Genomic DNA, 16,460 nt, shown 5'->3' on the forward strand with positions numbered 1-16,460 from the left:
TTTGTAATATACCCAAGCACCACATAGCAGTTCCACTTTTGCAAAAATATTTCTTTTCAAATAAAAAATATTTTCTGAATATGAGCCAATCAAACCATAAGTACAATTTTTAAAATATCTTAACTCCAGCACCTCAAAACTAATTCTTGGGTCAAAACTAATTCAGAAACCTTCGCAGGCGTGTGCACAATTCATATAAGTTTCATCCCAATAGGATGAATGGAATAGCAATGCATTCAGGACAAACAAACAATCATTTATATATATATATAAGATATAAAAAAAGAAAATTTTGTAACATTAAAAATCTATACTTTTAAAATCAAGCAAAAAAAATTATGTTTATATAACCCAGGAGGCTTTGTAAACATTATTTATTAATTTTTAGATGATATGTTTGAGTAAATACTGTTTCATAACAGACTGCAGCCACTTATAGATTGGTATTACAGTATTGTAGTTAGCATTTTCCATTTTTATCTTAAATAACAATATCAAACAACCATAGTCAAGTTAGATGAAATTTTTTACAATTCCAGTGTCTTAGCTACACTAAAAAAATTGTTCAGCTGTAAAAAAGATCATACGAACTGAAAAAAACTAATTGCAATAATTGTAAAATTTATTCATAACCAAGAAGTTAAACTACTAAAAAAGTAGTAAATTAAAAATAGATAATTAAGAAAAAAATAATGTATAATATATATTAATTATAATACCATTCCAGTAATTCCTTAATAATGAAATACAACTTTAATATACAAAGTTTTACAAATATACTGTTCTAGTTTTCTTTTTAAAACATTTATTAAATTAAACCTTTAATAAACTTCAGTTCATATCATTGTAGTCACGTTTTATCTATTTTTTAAATTACAATGAATAAATTCACTAGGATTTCATTCTAATAAAGATATAACACTTGGTAAGTAATTAATTAACCTATATCACAAATCTTGTTTATTATTTTTAAGTCACAATTAACTTATAAATCTGTCATATCATTTTATTATTAGAATTTTCAGTAGCTGTTACAGATGCTTTCAAAGTCAGATCTTTCTTTTTTCCGTTAACCAATAATTTAAAACAATTAATGGCAGCTGGCAATGATTATCCTCTTATGGCTCTGAAAACAAAATACAAAAAAATATCAAACATTGTTTAAAATAAATGTAAGCTATTAGATATAATGGATAATTACAGGGATAAGAATAAGAAATAATTACAGGAAAGGAAAAATCATAATTTTAAAACTTTATAATCACAATTCTTAGCAGAATTTTGAAGCCATTGTATACTGAATAATGTTATGTTTGTTGTTGTTTATTAGTTATGATAATTCTGTAATAGTATTTTTTATTTAGTTAATTTTAAATGTGTAGCAATCAACCATTAATATCATCACATTGCAAGAGGTTCTAACATTGTGGTATCAGAAATGTATTAGTCTACATTCCAAGAAAGCGGTAGAAATAACAAAATGTAAATTTTATGATTTAAAAAAAAAAATGAATAATGAATAAGGATAGCTACTACCAGGTTGTCCAGTTATGCTGATTGATAAAGATAGAAATCGCCAGAAATCTATTAGACCATTTGTATTTGTCCAATAAGGATGAGACTTAGTGAAAAATATTATTAATAGGTGAGATTATTAATAATAATCTATCTTACGTAAGATCAAAATAAAAATTTTCCTTTATTTTAAAATGTTGCAACTGAGGAGCATTTTCAATAAGTATTTCAGCCTAAGGAATCGAAGGATCAATATAAAAATAAACAAGAATACAGACTGATCTTTTTCACCTTTTCATCATTTTGCTTCAGCTCTCATTTCCAAAGGTTCACCCTCTTCTACTGGCTTACCATGAATATAAACTGGATTCTTTTTACCAGCAACTACTTCATCAGTAATATGTACACTAACAATATCAGAGCCTGGTATTTCAAACATAGGCTCCAGAAGTAAACTCTCCTGTAAAGTGAATTCACAACAAATATAAATATGTAAAACAAAAAAATGTAAAAACAGACTTTTTTAACACAGTGAGATTACAGTTTTAAAAATAACTTAAGAGTGAATTTTAACTTGAACAAGAACTACAATGTATATAAATAAAGAAATTTAAATATTATTTCAGTAAATTCTCATAACATCAATATAAGTAAAAAATACAGAAATTAAAACAAACAGTCTCACTCAACTTAAGTACAGAAATTCTGTAATTTCAAACTCCTTGTGTAGATACACTTGTACAACTGAACCCACACTTATATGTAATATATATATATCTTTGATGAACAGACTTTAAATCATGAATAATCATCCACCTATATGTTATTACAAGAGATCTATGAAAACTTTTAAGTTCATCTTACTGGCACTATTGTAGTAAAAAAAAGCCTACTTCAAGTAAAAAATATCACAAACAGACTGAAGTAAAATTAGTTGTTTCAGTAAGACAAAATGGCATTAAATGCTTGGTTTGAAGGAAGGCGGAATATGACTCCTATTATTTCAAACTTTCATGATAACATTAAGAGGTAGTTTAACAGAAAAAGGTAGTAGCAGATATAATATAGAAGCTAGCTGAAGTATGAGATTATATTATATTAGTTATTTGAGGGAGAAATTGATATTAATCACAAATAAGTTTCTTTGCACTTGCTAAAAAATTTATAAAATAGCAGATGAAAACATCTTTTTAGCTCAAGCAAACATTTAGAGTGACTAAATATTTTCTGTTTAAACAGAAACAACATAGCAAAGCTATTAATACAAATTAAGTGAGACAACTTGTAGGTAACATTCACAACATGTCAAACCATAAATGAAGATGGACATCCACCATATCACACGAAACATATCAGAATGGAGAATAACATTTTTTAGCAAACAGAAAATCCTCAACAGAGAAAAGAAACTGTCCACTTCTGTAAACTTATGATAAAACATCATTATTGTGCTTCAAAAGTTTCACAAATTTTCTTTAAGACATGTTGCTCTAATATCAACTTCCCAAACTCTTTTGAAAGAATAAAACAGTCATCAGTTTGAACAAAATAAAATACTTCAGAAAGAAAAATATTAATTAGATTAAACCTAAAAATACTGTATAAATTATAAGTTGATGAAAAGAAAGCCAAAAAAATATTTAAGAGGTTAAGGTTAATTTTACTCTTGACTTTAGAATACTCTGTAGCATTCAGAAACATAAAGGTTAATATTCATGACAAGTACTGGGCCTAGAATACATAATAAAAGCCTGAAAAACCTTTGTTCAGTAATCATTTAAAGTAATTTTATTTTTTCATATATGAATAAATAAACAAAGAAATGAAATATATTTCATAAATTTCTTGAACATGGTTCCACTGATATATTTTAATAAAATAATTAAAAATAATTACTAATTACTTAACGACTAAATATATTTAGTCCATAACACTATATCACACTGAGACATACTAGCCATTATAACATATGTATTATGTGAATGTATTCCCACATGGGTACACTAATTATGCCATAAGCTTATTCTTGTCTTCACTTTTCACTTAAACTCAGAAAACATTACTGTATAAAAATTATTCCAAACTTCTCTTACTTCCTTCTTAGTGTAACCTGAACTGCATTGGAGTTACACAACTTTTAGTCTTAGGTTTGGAGGTAAATCTTCTAAGAGTTCTGGACCACAACCACAAAAGCCTACAATTTATAGTTATACAAAAAGTATGTAAATGTTTCCTCAAAACAGACATTTTTTATAATGTAAATTGCACGAACAATATGGTTTAAAAGACCACAAAAAAATTAATTAAAAATGAAATTCATTTCATGATTCTATTATTCATTCATTTTTTTTGTATTATTTGTTTTTTATTAATTTGTATTATTAAGTACATATTGTTTTATCAATTTGAAGTATGAGGTATGCACTTTTAAAGCCAGGCTTTAAAATTCTTTTTTGCACACAGTGTAACATATATTTCCTTTTGTATGAAGTCTGCTTAGAAAATAACCAAACATTTTTAATTACACATCAACGGTGATATTTAGTGATGTGCAGTTGGCAGGATTGTGTTTCGCACAACCTCTTTCTGTAACCACATGTTCTTGGATTGTTGATATCTTCTTTAGTTTTCAGGTTACCGTTTTTGAGTGCAATGTTAATATTGATTTTTATAATTGAAGTTTTCAGGAGCAACGATACAATGTAAAATTTTGTGTGAAACTAGGGAAAACTTTCACAGAAAGTTTCAACTTTTAAAGCAAGATTATGGAGATGATGCTTGGTTGTACATAATATTATGAATGGTTTTCAGATTTAAAAGTGGTTGTCAGTCCATTGAAGATGACCCTCGACCAGGAAGTCCTTTGACTTCAACTGATGACATCCATGTTCAGAAAATCAACTAGCTGGTGTGAGCAAATCACTGATCGACTGTCAGAGAACTTGCAGAAGAGGTTAATGTTCACAAAAACATGTGAGTCGAATAGTGTCCATGATCATGCCCACTATTCTAAGAATTAGAATAGAATCTGTAATCCATAGAATAACAAAAAGTTAAATAAAATTAATTTATTCACTTATTCAAATGATTATTTAATGTTTCTTTGTTTACTTTTGCATATTTAGTTATATTTTTATATTCTTTACATTGTTGTGGAGTATTTTATAATAAATGAGTTGAGATGAACATGTTTGTGTCAAGTTATAAATGAGAGTGAACAATACAATAATATTAATAAATGTATATATTAACATCAGCTGTTAGGCTAACTAGATATACAGCTGTCAAAAAGAAGAAATGAGACGGTACAAACATATATCATAAGAAATATATAGTAAATAACATATGGTACTGAACAGCTAGCACCTGAATTGGATCATGGCATGACATTTTAACTAAAAAATTGAACGTCCATCAAGTAGCAGCAAAGTTTGTTCCTCATTTGATAACCAAACAGCAGAAAGAGATCCAGTGGATATTTGTCAGCAACTTCTTGAACAAGCCAATCAGATGAAACATTCATGCAAAGGATCAAAACGGAAGCTGAGTTTACGACTACAACATCAAGACAAAAGTTCAATTTTAACAATGGACTGGCAAAGGAACTTCTTGCTCCAAGAAAACATGTCAGCCTCAATCCAATGTCAAGTGATGCTCTCTAGTTTTTATTTGATTTTAATGGAATTGTGAATTTTAAATTCTTTCCTCAATGTGAAACAATGAACCATGTGTTCTAAAATGGTTACATGAAAAAAATCTGCAAAAAGAAACTAAAGTTATGGCGAGACAACTCATGGTTCCTTCACCATGACAATCCGCCTGCACATGCAGCTTAGTCAATTCATCAGTTTTGTGCCAAAAATCAGATGGCTGTCCTCCCTCAGTCTTCCTACTCACCAGACCTGGCTCCTTGCAAATTTTTCTTATTTCCAAAATTAAAATCTGTGATGAAAGGATGCTGTTTCGAGACTATTGATGACATTAAAGCAAATTCCTCATGAACCTTAAAGGCCATTTCAAATGAAGCTACTCAGGGCACTGCTTCACTTAGTGGAAACACTTTTGGAACAGTCAACAACACTGATTAATGACTAAAGTGTGTGAATAGGAGAGGGATGTACTTTGAAGGGGACAAGGCCAATAATGTATCAAATTAATAATGATTAAAAAAATAATGTTCGGTTATTTTCTGAACAGACCTCATATATTATAGCAACAAATTACTGCTAGTGTGTTAGAATTACACAGATGTATATGCACGCATACAAACAAACTACAAAAATGGAAGAAAAAATCTGCAATTAGAAGCATCATGATAAAAACAGTAAATTAATTTAAGATGACTCAAAAGGTAAAAAAATACTAACCATAATAGCTCTTAAACCACGTGCACCAGTCTTACGTTCCATTGCAAGACCAGCAATTGCTTTCAATGCATCAGGTGTAAATGTTAATTCAACTTTATCCATTCTAAATAATATCTGATACTGTAGTACCATAGCATTTTTTGGTTCAGTCAAAATTCGCACCAGAAGGTCTTTATTTAAAGAGTGGAATGGCACCAATACTGGAAATCTACCAACAAACTCCTGAAAAATTTTTAATACCACAAAGAATGATTGTTCAGTATGTAAACAAAAAGGGTCAGAATTATTAAAAAATGAAACAAATGTCTTTAAAAAAAATAAAATTAATTTCTAAAACAAAATTACAAAAACATTTAACCGATTTTAGATTTAAATTTATTGTAATTGCAACCAAATTAAAAACAAACTAACAACTCTTTACTAAATATAACTTGATGATGTTAACTTAAAAAAAAAAAAAAAAAACAGAAATTTAAAGATAAATTAACTATTATTTTTACAAAAACCTTTAAGTAATTTTTTTATATAGAAGAGGACTAGAATAAAATTTGAAAAATCAATTATTTACAAAAAAATTGTTGATTTCAAAATAATAACCACAGGAATGTATAGTGTTACGGTGAAAATAACAGCTTGCTTGCATGAGACAGACACTGTGCAGAAAATTACTTTATATTATTAATCTTTTCTCATAATGTTAGGCTCAATCATAAAGCGAGTATTCTGCAATACAGCATGTATGTTCATAAATAGCAAAATTTTTTTTTGTAATTAAAATCTATTATCATTTTGTTAAATTTCAGACAATAATTTCTTTAAAAATATTTAGTGTACTTATAATTATTTCTTACTGTACACAGTTCAAAAATTAATAATTTATATTTGTATTAATAAATTATTAAACTCTCTCCATCAAGTGAGTTATAAAATGAATGATCACTTTATATGAATAAAGATTATAAACATATTTCATGAGTTATACACTTGTAATGAATATTAGTATTGTTGATGACGATTATAATAATAAACATCATCACTAAATAATAGGCCTATACTCTACAAATTATAATAATTTATTAACAGCTTAGTCATTTTGTACATATTCATAAAATAGCCAAGTAATATTTTTTTGTTTTTGATTCTTGATTAACATTCAATACTAATGTTTACTTTTCATTTTTAATAAACTGATTTAATTCAATTCTTGACATGTTCCAGTACGAATGGTGTAGTTGTTTCCTTCTGTAATAAGTGGCATGCTAGTTAATGTTTTGTGTCTATTAATGAATTGTGTGTTTTTGGGGTTTTTTATTAGTGAAATTTTTTCGCTCATTGGTTGTGCCATTTACAATGCTCCATACCACAATTCACTTCTAGAAAAGAACAATATTCAGTTTAATAAAGAAATGTTAAAAACAATTGAAATGTTAAAAATTGCAAGACAATTAAATCATATACAAATTTTAAAATAAAATTTCATTTTGATGAACTACTAAAAAAATACAGGTATCAAGTTCTGTGAATTTCACCTTACCATACAGATTTAAATCTGACAGAGATAGTATGATCAGCTCTTAAAAGATGTGGTGATAGTAATAACATAACATTTTTAATGTCAATTATTAAAAAATTAGCTGACGAAAAATGAGTGAAATGAATATGGATGACTGGAAACCATATTAAAAACTAAAAAAAAAGGCTGAAACACAGTATAAGATGAAACTGCTAATCAATGAAATGACACATAAATTTATCATACATCTAGACAGTAGTAGTGAAAGTCCATCTTCTCTGTCCGACGAAGATAGAGAATATGGTGAACTTCCACAGGAAGTAGACATATAATGCAAATTTCAGATATACATCTAATTTAGATGCAATATACATTCAATTTTTTAGTTAAAAATACACCAAAAATTAATTTTTTTGTTTTTGCAGTTCTTATTTATTGAATTATAAGAACACTAATAATAATGAATTATAACTAATAAAACATGAAAACTGTAATAAATTAAATGTGCAAAAATAAATATACAATTATCTCTACCTTCTCCAACACAAGCTTTTATTTTCAATGTTAAATAACTACTGGATAAGAGCTAAAACTCTCTTTAATGCAGAAATATATATATTTTTTTTAACTTTGCTTATTTTTTTTTAGCTTTGTACTAAAATAATTTTGAATATCAAAATGACTTTATACAATTGGGCAACAATAATCCACTATATTATATAATATGACAACAGAAAATATTTTCAAGTTGCCTCCATACCACATTACTTTTTATCTAAATGATCTTGAATGATGTTATAAAAAAGAAAGTAGTGAGAGATCACCTCAGAAAATGTCTACATGGACAATCTTGTTTTTCTTTTCACGGTGCAATAAATTTAATTCTAAAATATTAACACTAAAATACAAAATTTTCCCCTCAACAACATACATCTTTAATAAAAAAATATATTTTCAACTTCATCAATCATGCCACTTACGATTAAGTTTTATTTTTTATTCGAATTCATTTATTATTTTTACATAATTTTAGTTTTCTACATTTTTTATAATCATATTTTACCAAAACAAAAGAGACCATCTAAATCAAATAGAAACTAACTCCAAGGACAGATTTTGATTAAACAAAAACAGAGGTAGACACACATTAACTAATAACATAAACTTAATATACATACTGGAATCATTCCAAAGTCTATGAGATCTCTTGCTTCAACCTGTCTCAAGAAGGCATCCTTCTCTTTATTATCTTCTTCGGCAGAAACTGCAGCACTCTGATTTGCCATATCAGCTAGTGAAGCAGCCCTTCGACCTGCTGATTCAGTCATAGGAGCTCCAAATCCTAGATACTACAAACATACAAGATGGTATGTTGAAGAAATAAACTGAACAAATCAACCAAATATTATCATAGATGTTTTTTTGTATTATATATAAAGATCAAAATAATTTCATTAATTAATTAACTTTTCTTTAAGTGCCATTAACTACTGAGCTTATCAACAATTATTTGTGTGTGTATATATATATATATATATATACGGGCTAGAATTATACATTAATGTAGATCCATGCCTGCAATCAAACCCAAGAATTTTGATGCAGCTTAATTAAATTTTTTAATTTTAGATAATAAAAAAAATAACTAGTTTTACAAAATTAAAGTCTTTAAAAAAATTACAGTAAAATAACAAAAATATGACTATCATTAAAATCTTACATATTGTTGGTGTGAACAAATCTAAAAATATCAAAAGTAAAATTTGTTTCTTTTGAGTTATTTGTAATTACATAAATAGCAGTATTATTCACACATGGAGTATAACGCTCACAAGGTACTTGTGTTATGATTATACGGAGAATTGTCGATCTAATTAATTCTAGACTTATACTGCCAATTTATATGTACCAAGACTTCACTATTCACAATATTTGGGCTGCAGAGTTTGTATTAACACTTCTAAAGCAGACAATTTAAAGAGATTACGTCAGATCTTCTACAACCCAGTTCACTGTTTTGATATTACTTTGCTCCTGCTGTTCATATTTGGTCATTCAACCACCCAAAAATTACAAAATGATTGCATGTATTCAAACATGTTTTTTTAAAAAAAAGATGACATAATTCTATAGTTAATTTTAATTTTTGAAGCTTTATTCATACATAAATATTTTGTTAAGATTTAAAATCTATTTAAGCATTTTTATTTTTATTAAGCATTATTTCATTTTTGAAATAAGCACACTTCTTGCCGAAGTCGATTCAGAAGAAGTCTCTCATAGATCTCCAACCTAACCTGTTTTTTTTTAACCTTCAGGAGCACTGTTAGGTATTACTTCAGAAGATGAGATGAATGAGAAGTAGTGTGTGAAAATGACATGCCTGACCGGGACCTTCGGATGAAAGGCTGAGATGCTACCACTCATGCCACAGAGGCCAGCCTCTAACCTGACCTGTTTTTGATTTTCGGTCAACCTCAGAACCCATCAAGCATTATTTTTTATAAAGCCAAGATGATCAGTGTTAATGGATTGAGCACTTCCATAGCTGATACCCACTTCTGATGTGATTTCTTCAACAGTGAACAAGTGATCATCTTCGATCGCTATCGAATGGTACAGATGTTGTCAGCTATGAGACTTGACCTTCGGTCTCAATCATGATTTTCATTTTCAACACTTTCTTGCCTGCCCTTAAATTGTCTGCCATAGAATAGCAAAATTACCATTTAAATTTCATTCATGCTCATAGCCATTCAAAACAAGAATAAGATACTATTGATTTCTGTTAGATCATTTAATATACATACAATTAATGAGGATAATTTATTTAAAAGAAGCAAAGCAATGTTCCAAATGGTAAACATAATTAAAAAAGACAATTCATAAAAACAGATAACATCATTGAACAGATGAACTACTCACCTTTTCATTTTTCCGTCTACTAATTAGTCTGTCTAAACCATTATAAGCTCCTGATGCGACAAACAGGATATTTGTTGTATCCACCTGGACAGTTTCACCTCTTAATTTTCTGGGTGAATTCCTTTCAGGAACATTTACTATTGTCCCTTCTAACATCTAAAAATGAAAAATGGTTATATTTTATTTCTTTTATACAGCACAATTTACCCAACCACAATTGTTCAATGTGAATAGATCAGAATATTTGGAAATAACTAACAGCATGTACAATAAAATGTTACAAGTTAACCATTAAAAAAAGTTAAGTACAATCAATAAAAATATCCAGCCACTAAATATCCAATTCACTAAAGGTTTAAGTTTTTTTTTTTAGAAGGGGGAAAGTTAATAGCAAAAATTACAACGTGAATACTAATAAATCTAATACTTATAATAAAGATAAAACTTTTAAAATAATCTTTTTTTTCCATAAAACTTTATGAATTATAAAAAATCAAAAGAAAAAATACATAAATATTTTTTGACCAGCTACATTTACTACACTAAAAGATCAATCAAGTAGATTTGATAGTATTAAATACTATCAAGTAATTACATTAAAAGGATTTTCAACAGATTTTCATTGAAGGTGAAATGACAACTATCAAAATGAAAGTGTATAATACAATTCCGAGTCATAACAAGTAAAAGAAAAATGATGTATACTAAATAAACAAAAGAAAATCAAACATACATTTATATTGTTTACTTACATTGTTTTAAACCTTAAACACTGATAAACATAATTTTTATTTCCTAACATGCGATACATGATTTTAATCTGTTTTTTGATGCTGTAAACAAATATGAACTCAGAATCTTTCTATCACCCACCATTTTTGAAAAATGTTCAAATTTTAATTAAAGGATTTTTTTCATTTTTCAGCTTATAGTTAGCATTTTAAGCTCCTATTATTATTTTGTTAGCTCATTTTTTATTGTTTAACATAATTTATAAGCTATTAATAAACAATACTAGACAAAGAATTAAATCATATCATAGTCACATAATATGACATCATATCTAATACTGAAGAGTGAGACTTCATGGATAAGATTAATCATGTTTGTGCAGGTCAAAACATGTAGCTGAAAACACAGCTTTGTTGTTTGTATTAAGAACTGGATTTAGGAATGAATTAATTTTGTTCAGTCTTATTGCTGTCTTAAGTTTGTTTACAGTGCAGTGTCATAATGCCTTGAAATTGTATAAATGATGTGGATGCCTTTTGTTATGTATCTGGTGAGTTTACCGTAATACTAAATAGAAAAAAAATTACGCCTTTAATTAAAAAAGCATATATATAATTTGTACTTTCAGTGTAAAATTGGTGATCAGGTTAAGACATGGACTCCTCATACAGTACGCACTACTTGTTCTGTATATTTTACAGGATGGCTGAAAGGTACACGGATAGCTTTGCCATTTGGTATACCTATGGTGTGACATGAATCAAAAGATCATGTAAACGATTGTTACTTTTGTTTAACAAGTGTGTCTGGAATTTCTAAAAAATCTAAACATACTGTAAAATATCCTTCACTGCAATCTGCAATCAGGTCTATACCTCACAGTGAAATTATTCCAGTTCCTGAGCCACCTGTGAATGTATGTTTTAAAAGCAGCGACGAAGAATCAGGCTGTACCGAAGAAGACAACAATGATTTTGATTTTGAATTATCTTTCCAATAAGCCACATCTTATATCACAAGGTGAATTAAATGACGGTTAGAGATTTAAATTTATCAAAAAATCAAGCTGAACTGTTAGGATCAAGACTACAAGGTTGGAATTTACTTCAAAAAATACAAAAATTTCTGGCTTTTGAAGCCTACAAAAAGAGAACTTTCACAATACTTTATTGATGAAAATAATTTGCTTTATTGCACAAATATTGATGAGCTTATGTTGCACTTAGGACAAGTTCATATATCTGAGGACTGGCGCCTTTTTATAGATTTGTCCAAGTATATTTTAAAAGTGGTTCTACTACACAATGATAACAAATATTATTTGATAGCAATCGTTTATGGTATTAATTTAAGAGACATATGATATGATGAAAGACATTCTTGAAAAAATAAATTATAAAAAACATAGCTGGAACATATGTAGTGATCTGAAAGTTACAGCTATTCTATTAGGCATGCAGTTAGGCTGTACTAAGTACATGTGTTTTCTTTGAGAATGGGAGAGCTGAGGCTAGGGATAAACATTATGTTACCAAAGAGTGGAAGAAACAAGACTACTTAACTCCAAACTGGAAAAATATTATTCATGAGCCTTTAGTTAAACCCAAAAAAATATTTTTACCCGCTCTCCATATCCAGCTAGGAATAATGAAAATCTTGTAAAAATAATGAATAAGGTTAGTCCCGGAAAAATTGAAGAAGGAATATTTGTTGGTCCTCAAATAAGAGAATTGGTCAAAGATGATGAATTTAACTTGATGTTAAATAATGCAGAAAGTGCAGCTTTGGCTTCATTTAAAGACGTTTCCAAAAATTATCTCAGAACACAAAAATCTGAAAATTACCATGATATTGTCAATCAACTTCTTTCTTACTTCATACAGAGCTATGGGATGTAATGTGTCTCTGAAAATACTTTTCCTCCATTAACATCTGGATTTTTTCCTGGACAACCTCGAAGATGTAAGTGACAAACATGGTAAACATTTCCACCAGGACATTTCAGTATGGAAAGCCGCTATAAAGGGATATGGAATATTAATATGCTAGCCGATTACTGTTGAACATTAATTTGAGATGTGCCTGAGGCTATTTATAAAAGAAACGCATTAACAAAATCATTCTAATACAGGTATGGCCATGCAATATTATAAATTTTACAGATTTTAACTGTATTTTCCCATAATTTTTTTTGAAATGTAATTTATTTAAAACTAAGGGTGATAGAAATATTGTATTTACAGATTTGTAATGTACACAAAAAAGCAATTCAAGAAATTGTATCACACTTAGAGAAACATTAAAAGAAGTTTTTTTTTGTTTATGTGTAATTAAACATTTAAAATGTAGTAAACAAAATTTGTAATCAATGACCTTAAAAAATCTAAACGACTTATTTTCAAATAGATTTGAATGGAAAAAAATAACAGTTTTATTTAAAAGATAGTCTAATATTTAACATTCAGATTTAAATATTATGATTTGAATATTTAATATTTTAATGTACCTTTTCACATATATATCACTATAATACAGACTTCTGTTTCAAATCTAATCTGGAAATATTTAAAAATATGGTAAACAAAAATTGTAATCAATGACCATAAAAACCCCAAATGACTTATTTTCAAACAGATTTGAAAGGAAAAAAATATTCGTTTTATTTTAAAAAATAATTATTTAAATAGACTATTTAAAAAAAGTCAATATAACTCTGGAACCAATAAACCTAGAAGTAATAGAATTAAACTGTTCATCGTGTGAATAGAACATAAAATGCATGAAAAATTTCAAAACATTTGCTTAAATAGTTTAGAGGAAATGTGAACAAAGTTGGCACAAGAAAACTATGCCTGATTTCATTAGGCTCCACCCAATTATTATATGGATTACTATTCTAAATATTTTATTTAAAAAGAATTTCTTCTGAATTTTAATTTCTATATTTTGTCTTGAGGCAGTGTCACCCAATAATTTAACTAACTGTATATAGGAAGGAAATGTGATTCATTATTCAAGTTTCCTTGTGGTTTTGCTGAACTGTAACATCACCTGAAACTGGAGGAATTTCAACATTTAACATTTTAAGCAAGGATAAAAGGTGCAATACAAGTTTTTAAAGAACACAGTTTATCTATATATATTTAACTCCTTCTCAGTTGTCTCCCTATTATTGTCTACAATGTTTTCATGATGTGTCCATTATTATTCCATTTCAGTTCATAACACAGCATTCACTTTTTTATGATCTATGAACTCCTAATTATTATAAATAAGCAATTCTGTTACTTCTTTATCCTCAATCTTGGAACGCCAAGGAATTTCTCTTACGAACCCTACAATAGTAGAAATTTCTCAAACATTGACATCTTCATCCAACATTTCATCAAACAACAACTTTTTCCATAATTATTTTTAGAGATGCGGCAGATACTTTTTTCAAGACTGAGAACACCAACGAATAATTGTTCCATACTTATCAATCTAAGTTCTGGGCTTATTTTTAATAATTTATCTGAACTAAAGCACTTGAACTTATAATAATGTAATTTAAAATGGAAAAAATTTTCATCCCTTAGTTATTGCAATAGTTTGTCTACAATGGGCGGGAAGATTTCACAAGAATAAGAGCACTAGCTAAATTGTGTGATTATGTTGGTGCACTAACAATAAATTTTCTTTCTAGGCAATATTTTAGTAACTAAACCTTTCCAACACCAGGTTCAAACTTTTTTGTAGAACCATGTCTTAAGTACAAAGTATGAACCACAAGCTTGTTTGATTTGTACAATATAGTTCATTCTGAATTGCATTCATTGAAGTATTTTTTATTGTTCAAAGATTTTTGAATTGTGGAAATAAAAGTTTTACTGAAGCATTAGTTTATTCTAATGCTATTAATCTGTCCTTGTTTACTTTATGCAACAGATTTTTTTACTGTTTGCCATAAAATATATCATGAGTAGCACTTTAAACTTCAGTATGACATAGCCCTTTTCTTCAGAATTAAAAAGTTGCTCTCTCATGTAATGCTTTTTCATTTCTTTAAATCCAGTTTAAAAATTTAGTTGCATTTTCATCAGCTTCTCTTCACAAATAATTAGCTGATTCATACCTTGTTTTCCTTGAAATAAACCACCCACAACTTGGTATATAGTTTTTATACCATTACTTAAAATTTATGGAACCTACAGCAACACTACACAAAACCTAATAGTTATCAACCATTCTCACAGGCTCCAATTTTGTATAAATTGTTATAATAATAAGTTTAAAATTACATTACAGTGATGATACTATACAGAGGATCATTATATTCAAGAAAGAGAAAATATCACAAACATCAAACAGCAAAGGACATATTACAGTGAAATGAATATAAACACCTACTGGCACAAACTCAACCAGAGTTTAGATGTGAAATGATTTAAATGACCCCAACAAGTGCCAGAAACAGAAGAAAATCTATAGTATATTAAATTATTAGGCGATTTAATGGTGGGGACAGCCAAGTATAATTTGCCAATAAAAAATTACTCAAACCATTATTGGAAAAAGCAATGTAATCAGCCTGTTACATTCCATAGCCTGTCATATAATGAGAGAATAACCTTTGGTTACACTTTAGGTGCATAACTGCAATATGGTTCTTCTTAAATTTAATAACTTGCTCTTGTTATTTCCTATTTATAGTATATATATTTGGTAAATATTGCATCTACTATAATTTTTTTTCACTTTTTGTGAATTATACAGTTTAAAAATGTTTTCTTAATGATGAAAATTTTTATACTTTTTTCATCTCAGATAATCTTGGTTTTGGTTAAGCCGAATTAGGGGAAGTAGGAAACTGAGACAAAGCAGAGAAACAGTAGCCAATTCCCAACATCTACAGAAGCAGCATGATAGGATTTTCACTTTTGTTTTTATAGCTAAAAAAAAAATGCATATTATTCTGTAAGTCAACAACCATTGTAAAATTTCAGGGGAGCAACATGTTCTGTAGATATCAGCTCATTTGCCTGTTCCCACGCAGAAACTGCAAGCCAGACAAACATTCTGTTGCATTTGTAAATGTTCAGAGTTCACGGCATGTCACATAAGGTAAGTTTCACGAATATATGATAAATAAACCACACCAGATATTATTTTCAGGGTTTCGCCCATTCTTTTAACCAAGTTTTAAAGTCCCAGATCAGGTGAATTACGACATTTTGCATAAGGCCTTCACATGAAAGATGACTCATTAAGTTTTCAAATAGCACTGGATAGAAATATTGTCTAATATTTCAACAAGCCTGCTGCATTCTTCCTGAGAACATTTATTTCCAGAATAGGGAACAATTACAATGCCAAGTGATGATAATATATTAAATTTTTAAATTATACAAAGCTCAGGGTAATATCTG

General features: G+C 28.3%; 1 protein-coding gene across 7 annotated transcripts in view; it reads right to left on the bottom strand.

The window, feature by feature from the left end:
- Nucleotides 1-604: 604 nt before the first annotated feature.
- Nucleotides 605-16,460, bottom strand: part of ClpX (Caseinolytic protease chaperone subunit) — an 85,349-nt gene continuing 69,493 nt past the window's right edge. For all 7 annotated transcript variants that reach the window (XM_075374079.1, XM_075374062.1, XM_075374052.1 and 4 more), the window contains 5 exons: nucleotides 10,321-10,476; nucleotides 8,574-8,744; nucleotides 5,883-6,104; nucleotides 1,807-1,975; nucleotides 605-1,126 (listed from right to left, as the gene is read on the bottom strand). In XM_075374079.1, the coding sequence (XP_075230194.1) occupies nucleotides 1,814-1,975; nucleotides 5,883-6,104; nucleotides 8,574-8,744; nucleotides 10,321-10,476 (711 nt within the window). In that variant the 3' untranslated portion in view covers nucleotides 605-1,126; nucleotides 1,807-1,813. The remainder of the gene's footprint in view (nucleotides 1,127-1,806; nucleotides 1,976-5,882; nucleotides 6,105-8,573; nucleotides 8,745-10,320; nucleotides 10,477-16,460) is intronic.

The sequence above is a fragment of the Lycorma delicatula genome, chromosome 1 (assembly GCF_047948215.1).
Source record: "Lycorma delicatula isolate Av1 chromosome 1, ASM4794821v1, whole genome shotgun sequence".
Taxonomy (NCBI): domain Eukaryota; kingdom Metazoa; phylum Arthropoda; class Insecta; order Hemiptera; family Fulgoridae; genus Lycorma; species Lycorma delicatula.